This window comes from Crocuta crocuta, unplaced genomic scaffold (genome assembly GCF_008692635.1).
Source record: "Crocuta crocuta isolate KB4526 unplaced genomic scaffold, BGI_CrCroc_1.0 scaffold352, whole genome shotgun sequence".
Classification (NCBI taxonomy): domain Eukaryota; kingdom Metazoa; phylum Chordata; class Mammalia; order Carnivora; family Hyaenidae; genus Crocuta; species Crocuta crocuta.
This window is the reverse complement of record NW_027532169.1, coordinates 4,576,243-4,586,481: the sequence shown is the minus strand read 5'-3', so window position 1 is coordinate 4,586,481 and position 10,239 is coordinate 4,576,243. Positions and strand designations below refer to the sequence as shown.

General features: G+C 47.9%; 1 protein-coding gene and 1 long non-coding RNA gene across 2 annotated transcripts in view; one reads left to right on the top strand and one right to left on the bottom strand.

Annotated features, from left to right (window-relative positions):
• The window catches only part of LOC144242067 (uncharacterized), a 9,378-nt gene extending 8,546 nt beyond the window's left edge, over positions 1–832 (bottom strand). Inside the window, exon 1 of the long non-coding RNA XR_013338291.1 lies at positions 659–832. This is a non-coding gene — a long non-coding RNA (uncharacterized LOC144242067). The remainder of the gene's footprint in view (positions 1–658) is intronic.
• Positions 833–5,029: 4,197 nt separating this feature from the next.
• The window catches only part of SP2 (Sp2 transcription factor), a 13,432-nt gene continuing 8,222 nt past the window's right edge, over positions 5,030–10,239 (top strand). The window contains exons 1-2 of the mRNA XM_077776823.1: positions 5,030–5,139; positions 5,882–6,856. Of these exons, the coding sequence (XP_077632949.1) occupies positions 5,077–5,139; positions 5,882–6,856 (1,038 nt within the window). The 5' untranslated portion in view covers positions 5,030–5,076. The remainder of the gene's footprint in view (positions 5,140–5,881; positions 6,857–10,239) is intronic.

The following is a 10,239-nucleotide window of genomic DNA, read 5'->3' as shown; positions in this document are numbered from 1 at the left end:
GAAGCCTTGCTGAATGCCCTTGGAAGTTTTCCTTAAGAGCCTGAGAGAGCTACTGTTGCTTTTTGTATAATAAATCACTGTAAAACTTCACCAGCCCAGGGACGGTTGGGAAAGTTCTAGCTAACCTAAATTAATGAAAAGTCTGAATGGCACAACTCTGAAAGAAATGCAGCTTTTTCTTTCAAGAACACGTAGTAAATCCCACTCACCGGTGCTGCTAAATGTAGGTTTCAGTGACCGGATGTAAACTGCTGTTAAAAGCATGTGGTACAATTAAATCGAAGTGGTATAAAACCATTACGTGGTTACGCGCAAGAGTCCCTTTGCAGGCTTCGTACACTATTTAGCCTCCCTTTGAATAGTATGAAGACAAAGTCCAGCACAATCTATGTCCAGGTTACATGTTTTAAACATAAGCTTCCAAATTAATGAGGTTCTAAAGTACCTTTGCATATAGTCTTGAAGTTACACATCTGTGCTTACTTTTGAACCACTTTTCATTTCCAAACACCCAACTGGAAATGCTTCTCTTTTCCCGTTCATGGTTAATCCTAGCATAGAGTTCTGCAGTGGCAGGGAGATCAGTCTCTGTTTTGGTTGCCCAGGCCTGCAGCTGAGGGGCCACAAAGCTCTGAGTGACACGAGGAGAGATACTTACAAACACTGGTTTGAAATCTAGAAGGTTATTTCGAGAGCCAGCTGGGGAAGAAAATGAAACCAAACCCAAGTGGTACAACGTCAAGTGCCAGCAGGGCTGTTTCGGTAGATGCTGCTGTAACTTCCTAACTGAAGATTCGCTCCGAGCCCGGCCTGGTCTCCAAACAGTTCGAGTCCAGGGTAACAGCAGCTGCAGAGGGAGAAAGGGAGATGGGAAGGGGAGACGAGTCAGAAGCCTGAGGCCTGTTTTCCAGGCCCATTTTTCAAGTCGTTTGCACTCTGTCCTATTCTAATGTCCTTCTATTTTGGAGAAGAGAATGCCGGTGGGAGTCAGTCACCAATTTTGGCTAACGAACCTGAGCCCAGGGGAGCCTCCTGGGGGAGCCCCTGCCTTCCTTCCCAGCCTTTGGGTGCAAGTAACTCATCTTGTGTTTCTAATCGCAACATGGTCTAAGAATTTTAAAAATCTTACAAAAGTTTGTTTAGTCCAGCTTCCCACTCCATCTAGATATCCCATCTCTGACAAAGACACACATCCTGCCTCTGTCTGAACGATTCTAGAAAAGGGAGAACATTCCCTCAAAAGGCAACTGATTCCATCTTTTGAAAAATTTCCCTTCTATTAATCCGAAATCTGCCTTCTTTTTCTTCTTCTTTTTAAGTAAATACTACCTCCAACGTGGGGCTCAAACTCATGACCCCGAGATCAAGAGTTGCATGCTCAATGGACTGAGCCAGCCAGGCGCCCCCCACATCTGCCTTCTTGAAGTTACTACCCTGAAGTCTTTGAACCACATATGGAATAAGTGCCCTGGTGGATCTCACTAGTCTGGCATCCTGGTCACACCACTGCTCCTGTCCTCTGAACAAGCTCCAATTGAAAATGTCCCTTTCAAAGTGTGCCTCAGAATAAAAGCTGCCACTCCAGATGTGGCCCAGGTGTGCAGAACACACTGGGATGATTTTTATTCTTCTGTGATTGAACTTTTGGAAATGCAGTGCAAGATTGCAATAGCTGTTTTGGCAACCACATTAGATTCTGTTGCCTCCCGTTTAGGTTTGAGACAAACCCACTGGGGCTTTTTCACAGGAGAACCACTGTTAAGCTCTGTCTTCCTGTCCTATATGCATGTGCTTTTTTTTTTTTTAACCCAATGGCAGGATGTGCTCAACTTCAAAGTTTAAACCAGTATTTATTGATTACACACTGTGTGCTCGCTGCTCTCCATAGTAATTATTGACGCCCCCTAGAATCCCGGGAGGTGCCATGCCCTTTGTCTTACAGTGCAGCGAGGCTGAGAGGGTCGCCCCCGCCACCCCACAGGTGACAGCACAGTCCCAGCTCTCATTTAGGTCTGGATGGAGCCTCCTGCTCTAAAAGCACTGCACATACTAGTTTTTAAAGATCTCTTTGAACCCTAATACTAACAGCCATTGTATTTATAATCCTCAGTTTTGTGACATCTGTGAGTTGAACTTGGCTGCTTGGTCTTCGTATGGTTTTCCAAACTTCGGTGGTGGATTGACTAGTCTAAAGCCACATTTTCCAGCCTCTAGGGCATAGAACCAATTTAGTGAGTCACAGCCAGCATTTAAAAAAAAAAATGAAATAGAGTAGTAGAAAAATACCCAAGTCTATCATACAGAGTAGGGTAGATTTTGTTTCAGGAAACTTCAGTGCCTGAGCACAAGACAGGGAGATGTGTGGGTGCGTGCACATCGGTCTTGATGTAAATTGTTTTTATAGCTGTGGTTCGTGGTCGAAATACTTTGAACATCGCTGCTCTAAAGGAAAACTGTTTTTGAGTCAACTTAGATCGTTTTCATTAGAATGCTGCAACCTTACTTAATTATGCACATAAATCTGTTTATCAACTCATTGATCTCGCTCCTATAAAATTAATTAACTACAAAAAAGCCAGTGAAAATCACATCAACAACCTCATTCTGCGAGGATGACACTTGATGGAACCCGTACTGCTGCTGTCAGCAGCAGCATGCCACAGACTTGACACGTCAGGCTCCTTGAGCTCCGCACGCCTACCCTGCAGCGTCTAGCGCCAGGCACCACAGTCCTCCCACGCTTCTGCAGAGCCGTCATCCCTCACTTTGCACAAATGTATCGTGAATTAAATGTGCAGAATTAAGTTGTCTTAATTAGCCCACGCAGCTAGAGCGGCACCCTTGGCACCGGTACCGTTGTAAAAACACACACAGGCCTTGAAACAGGCAAAGCTTGGCAGAGCCACAGTCACCCAGTAATCTAGAGCGTGTGTTCCTTTTTCAAAGACCATCACAGTGAAAATACAGGAATAAAACATTCTGGTAGAAAAAGCACAAGCCTCCCAGGAGAAGCTGCAGACCCTTGCCCTGGGGCCTGCCTCAAAGTTTGAGACACCCTGGTTGACCTTGTAGCAAACCCCCCCACGGTGTGTGGATCTCAGCCCTTTTAGGTGAAGGCACATTCAGCTTAGCCCCCAAACCAGACTATCCTGCCTGCAGGGTTTTTTTCCCTTCTTGTTTATAAGAATATTATGAAAATTTCAGTCAGATACCTTGTTGAAATAAAACACACAGTTTGTTTTATTCTCTTGATGTATCCATGCAAAACCCCAGGAAACAAGCATGACTCTTTTTTTATTGTTGTTGCAACCCTGTGCTTATTCCTTACCACCACTGCTTCCTTACTTCAGTAATTGTAGCGTGCGGTAAGCTGTCTAGGACTTCCGCCAAGGATCAGTGTCTGTGATATTGCAGGATCTCCTCATACAATTTTGCCCAGAGCTGCCTTCCAGCTTCTCACACAGGTTGCCAGTGTGCCCATAAAGTCTTATTCTGGAGTACAGTTTGTTTGGCCTTTACGCCTGGAAACCATTGAAAGCGTTGGTCTGTCTTCTTGCTGCCCAAACACCTATCCTGGGCTTTGTTCCTTCCCCCTTGACCATTTCTTTCCCTTCCCCCTGACCTCCCCCGTGGAAGAATGACTCCGCCAGAGGCCAGCCGAGACCGAATGGTTTGAGCAGTTGCTGTCTCTCCTTGACCTCAGTCCTCTTCTCGGGAGGTCAGGGGGGTCAGTGCCTTCTCCAGTTTCCAAAGTCATAACCTGGTTTCTGTACTTCCTGAAAGCTGCTTTCTAACGGTTCAGGATGCAAATCTCACTGCCCAGTGCCCTTTTCCTTAGTGACTTACGAACCACAAGACGGCATAGATTCTTTGCCCCAAATTCTCATGATTTCCACTTTACTTATATTTCTCTTAGATCAGAATTAAGTTCAGAGTAGAGATTCCCTTCGTTACTTCCTCAACGCTCTTTATTTTTAAAAAACAAAAAGGCACAATAGAGTATACTCATTGTGGGGAAATGAGAAAATCCAGGAGAACAAAGAGAAAAATTCTTTGAGTCTAACGACATTCTACCACCAAGGGATAATGGCCTTTAGCATTTCAGCATTTTTAAAGACTTTTCCTGCTGTAGTCATATTTAGGAATATATACACATTTAACAAAAATAGAACTTACTCAGTTTTCATTCTTTTTGTTACATTTGGCCATTAGTTCTAGTCTCGGTGACACTTTTGGGGCCATACCTACTATCCTATATAAATTTGCTTAAGGCAGTTACCCGTATGCTGAAGACGTTGTGCCTTTGTGGTGAAGGCTGGGAATAAAGCACCTAAGGCTTTCTCACGGAGCAGGCATGTCCCTATCAGAGATCCTGGCTGAGAGATGCTTCTCTCCGAGGCTGGCATGGCATCTGGCATGGCATCTCGCAAGAGTGAGCAAGAAACTTGGGTTAGAACTAGAGGGCCAGCTGGGCGGGGGTGGTGGGGGGAGGGCTCTTCTGCCCACCAAATAGGGATTCTGATCTAGAGTCACCAATACCTTGCAGAGAGAGCTCCATTTGGTGACTGAAGCTGCTCTTGGTATAGTCTCATATCTTCATGTCATCCTAGGCTGTCTGATGGCTGGAGACAGGACGGGCTGTCCTCACAGCCACAGCTGGGCAAGTTGGAGGAGAGGAGAGAAGGTTATCTACTAACGGGGAGCCTGGGTGGCTCCGTCTTTGAAGCGTCCCAATTTCAGCTCAGGTCATGATCTTGTGGTCAGTGATTTCGAGCCCCACGTTGGGCTCTGTGCTGACAGTAGAGCCTGGAACCTACTTCAGATTTTGTCTCCCTGTCTCTGTTCCTTCTTCACTCATGCTCGGTCTCTCAAAAATGAATAATGGTTAAAAAAAACAAAACAAAACAGTGTAGGGTTGCTAATCTTGAGTGGGGAGGTGCGAGTAAAGATTAATCTCTCTTGGAGAAGCAGCAGCAAGGAGGCGAAAAGTGTATCTGAGCCCGGTGGGCTCGCGTTCTGTTTGGGCGTCTTAAGCATTGCTCTGTCTCTTTCCTTCCAGCAGGTCCACAGACGAGCATGGCTGCCACTGCCGCTGTCAGTCCCAGTGACTACCTGCAGCCCGCCGCCTCCACCACCCAGGTGAGTGGCAGTGGCTATGAGGGTTGGGGGCTGCATTGGCCTGGAAGTGCTCCCTGAAGCTGACTTTAAACCACAGCCGAGAGCTCTGTACTGGCTCACTCTCACTATAAACACCCTGGGATATGAGACCAGGAAGGCTCGGTTGTCTGCTTTCTCTGAACTAAGAAGCCAGGGCTACCTACCTAAGGCAGCACAGTTGAGCCGGGGGCAAAGCAAGATTAAACTCAAGGTCCCTTCCACCAGACCCGCTGACCATAAAAGGGAAAGAGAGGCTGTGTCCCCACACTCCAGAGGCTCTGTCCCTGTAGCCTCCAAAGAGCAGCCCTCCCCACTTTACCAGAGTGTTTATTCTTCCTGTTGCCCCTCCCTCCCTCTTTCCCTCCCTCCCTTCCTCAGCCCTTCCTTAGCTGAGGAATCAGTGTCCCCTTCTCCCCTGTGATGGGCCCATGGACTTCTGTCTAAGAGCTGAGGATGGATGGCTTCGTGAACCCTAAGAAACAAGGATAGTGGGAAGTAAGAGTGTTAGTTTACCCCGCCCTGGGGGCCTCTGGAGAGTTCCTTCCTGAGGAAGGCATTGCCCACTCTTTCTCCCTGAGAGGAGGAGGAGCCAGCAGGGAGGGGGAAGATGCCGGCACCCTGCCTACCACAGCCGTGGCGGAGAGCCTGCCAAGGACGGCGCAGGGCAGAGGGTGGCTGGGCAGCGAGCTCCCGCCTCACTTTCTCTCCGCCTGTTCTCTCGCAGGATTCCCAGCCATCTCCTCTAGCCCTGCTTGCTGCAACATGTAGCAAAATCGGCCCTCCAGCTGTTGAAGCTGCAGTGACGCCTCCTGCTCCCCCTCAGCCCACGCCACGGAAACTCGTCCCCATCAAACCTGCCCCTCTCCCTCTCAGTCCTGGCAAGAATAGCTTTGGAATCTTGTCCTCCAAAGGAAACATCCTTCAGATTCAGGGGTCACAGCTCAGCGCATCCTATCCTGGGGGGCAGCTGGTGTTTGCCATCCAGAACCCCACGGTGATCAACAAAGGGACCCGATCAAATGCCAATATTCAGTACCAGGCGGTCCCTCAGATACAGGCGAGCAATTCCCAGACCATCCAGGTACAGCCCGGCCTCACCAACCAGATCCAGATCATCCCCGGCACCAGCCAAGCCATCATAACCCCCTCGCCGTCCAGCCATAAGCCTGTCCCCATCAAGCCGGCCCCTGTCCAGAAGTCGAGTACGACCACCACTCCTGTGCAGAGTGGCGCCAATGTGGTGAAGCTGACAGGCGGGGGCGGCAACGTGACGCTCACACTGCCCGTCAACAACCTTGTGAACGCCAGTGACTCTGGGGCCACCACTCAACTCCTTACAGAGAGCCCCCCCACACCACTGTCTAAGACTAACAAGAAAGCCCGGAAGAAGAGTCTGCCTGCCTCGCAGCCCCCGGTGGCTGTGGCTGAGCAGGTGGAGACGGTGCTGATCGAGACCACCGCGGACAACATCATCCAGGCAGGAAACAACCTGCTTATTGTTCAGAGCCCTGGCGGGGGCCAGCCGGCCGTGGTCCAGCAGGTCCAGGTGGTGCCCCCCAAGGCCGAGCAGCAACAGGTGGTGCAGATCCCCCAGCAGGCCCTGCGGGTGGTGCAGGCGGCATCTGCCACCCTCCCCACCGTCCCCCAGAAGCCCTCCCAGAACTTTCAGATCCAGGCGGCTGAGCCGACACCTACTCAGGTACCACACTCACCCTCTGCACCTGCCTCCCTCTCCTTCTGAATGGCTGACACTCTGTTCCCCCTGGGCTTGCTCTGGAAGATGGTGCTGACGCATCTCCCTGCTTGACCTGAGTGCTAGAAGTCAGCATCATCTGGGGTGGGCAGGAAGTGGCCGTTTTGGCCGACAAATGGGCTCTCTTCGGTTACAGGGCTGAGTACATCTCATCCTTAGAAATAAGCTAGGATATCCCTGAACACCTGTACTGTGGTCCAGTTTTCCTTTCGGGGAGTCGTTTTTGGAGGATGGGTAGGGGGCAAATAACATACTTTCTAATAATAAAGGGTTTTTAAAAAATTATTATGGAACTGCATACTCAGCACAATACAAGAATGAAACGAATTTCAGTCAGAACCATAGAATTTGATGTAAGGCAAGAAAATTCTGGTCATTGTTAATGACGAGAAAAAAATAGGGAGACGCAGGCCAGCTTGATGACAGGGACTCTTAGACTAGATTCATCTGTGATGCTAAGAACTTCAGCAAGAATTTTTTTTTTTTTTTTAATATTTTTATTTATTTCTAGGAGAGAGAGAGAGAGACAGCGTGAGCAGGGGAGGGTCAGAGAGAGAGGGAGATACAGACTCTGAAATAGGCTTCAGGCTCTGAGCTGGCAGTCAGCACAGACCCTGAAGCGGGGCTCGAACCCACGAACCACGAGATCATGACCTAAGCGAAAGTCAGACGCTTAACCGACTAAGCCACCCAGGCGCCCCATCAGCAAGAATGTTTTTATTGGGGGCTTTTATTAATTTATTTTCTTTCATAGTTTATTCTCAAGTTGGTTTCCATATAGTGCCCAGTGCTCATCCCCACAAGTGCCCTCCTCCATGCCCATCACCCCCCTTTCCCTCTCCCCCACCCTCATCAGCCCTCAGTTTGTTCTCAGTATTCAAGAGTTTCTCATGGTTGGCCTCCCTCCCTCTCCCCAACTATTTCTTTCCCCTTCTCCTCATTGGGGGCTTTTATTAAGGTGCTGTATTACTCTGGAATCTCTTTGGCTCTGTGAGGCGGTTTTATTCTTTGTGTATGCCCACTAAGTGCCAGGGAGTGTGCCCATGCTATAGATGGAGAACCTGGAACTCAGGGAGGTTAGGAAGTTTCCAGGAGCTCATGGGGCACAGGTTACAAGCGCCAGGATTCAACTCCAAGTGCTGACTTCGCAGCCTGTGCTCTTTTCTGCCTTTCACTTTGACTTGCTGGGTCTCAGTGGCAGGTGCTACAATTAAAGTTGAGGACAAGGATTTTGTTTAATATAAGAAAACAGCTGCTGCCATCGAGGAATTTATAATGCAGCTGTCTAGAGAGAGAGAGAACCACGACATCACAGTCAGTGAGAGCAGGGAGTTGTGTCCTCTCCTGGGTAGAAAAGGAGTGCCCTTGAGTTTGACCTGTGGACATGGGAGGCACACAGGAGGGAATCTGAGGTCTGCCCTGGAATGCCTCCCCTCTTCTGGCATATTTTGTACTGTCAAGTGATTTTCTTTAGATTGATTAATTTACTTATTATAATCTGTGAGGTATCATTATCAGCTCTACCTTACAGAGAAACTGAGGTGATACCCGCTCAGTGCACACATCCTTGGCAGTACCTCCCCTCTCTTCCCTGAGGCCCCGTATCTTGAGATTGATGGAGGCAGGGCTTAAACCTTAAACCTTAGGTGTTCCTAAGGAAATAATCATGCATATTCAGGTAGATATAGCTACAACATTATTTTATTGTTTTTTTAATATATTTTTTTAAGTCTTTATTTTTGAAAGAATGAGAGAGCACTAGTGGGGAAGGGGTGGAGAGAGAGGACAGAGGATCTGAAGCGGGCTCTGCTTTGACAGCAGAGAGCCCAGTGTGGGACTCGAGCTCACAAACCGTGAGATCATGACCTGAGCCAAAGTCAGATGCTTAACCAACTGAGCCACCCAGGTGCCCCTACAACATTATTTCAAAGATAAAGTAGTTTTCCAGTATCTTGAGGTGCTGTATATTTTACCACTCATACTCTGTTAAGTGTAGATACAGGCAGTTTCCAGTCTTCTAGCTAAATACATTCCTAAAAGTGGGGCAAAGGATATGGACATTTTTTTTAAAAGGCATTATATTCTGGTTCAGAGATGGGCAATTCACGGTCCAATCTGGGCCACCCATCTGCTTTCATTCATGAAGTTTAATTGGAAAGCAGACATGTCCATTTGTGCTGCATTTGCACTACAAGGCAGAGACCTCATGGTGACTTGCAGAGTTTAAAATATTTAGTATCTGCCCTTTACAGAAATGGTTTGCTGACCCCTGCTCTACATTATGAACAAAAAAATGTTCTAGTAACAGAAACTTCAGATAACACAGAAAATAGCAATGATATGCAAAAGGGGCACATACGAGAAAACTGGGGATGAGAGTTGTGTATTCATTAAGAGATGCTTGAAGATCTGTTTCTTTGCTTTTAACTGAGAAACACAGTCCCAGATAACCCAGGAATTTAAAAATAGCCCTAATCAAAGTCCCAGCAGGACTTTTTTTAACAAGTAACTTTTTGCCCCTGAATCATTTGAGTGTAAGTTGCCACCACAATCCCTGTCACTTCCAAATGTTTTATAGAAACTGTCTTATTAGTACGTGCAGGATGTTCTACGTGACAACAGTACAACCATCACACCTAGGAAATTAGCGACGGAACATGCTAGCGTCTAGTTTAGAGACTCCCTCTGGTCTCAGCACTTGTCCCATAATTCCTTTATGGCAGAAGAATCTCCCACATTGCGTGTAGTTGTTATGTCTCCTTAGCCTGTTTCGGTCTGGAACAGTTCCCTGTCTTAACTTGATGTTCATGACCTTGACACTTTTTTTTTAATGTTTATTTATTTTTGAGAGAGAGAGAGACGGAACGCAAGTGGGGTGGGGGGAGCAGAGAGAGAGGAGACACGGAACGTGAGGCAGGCTCCAGGCTCCGAGCTGTCAGCACAGAGCCCAACACAGGGCTCAAACTGACGAACTGTGAGATCATGACCTGAACTGAAGTGAGCTGCTTAACTGACTGAGACACCCAGGCGCCCCTAATTTTAATTAAAAAAAAAAAAAAACACCACTTTTTTAAATTTTGAGGGGGGAGGAAGGGGCAGAGAGAAAGGGAGACACAGAGTCCAAAACAGGCTCCAGGCTCTAAGCTGTCAGCACAGAGCCTGACACGGGGCTCGAACTCACAAACTGTGAGATCATGACCTGAGCTATGACCTCAACCGACTGAGCCACCCAGGCGCCCCGACTCTGACACTTTTGTAGAATGTTCCTCAGTTCAGGTTTGTGTGATGTTTGCTCATGACCTGTGGGTTGTGCTTCCCCCCCCCCCCCC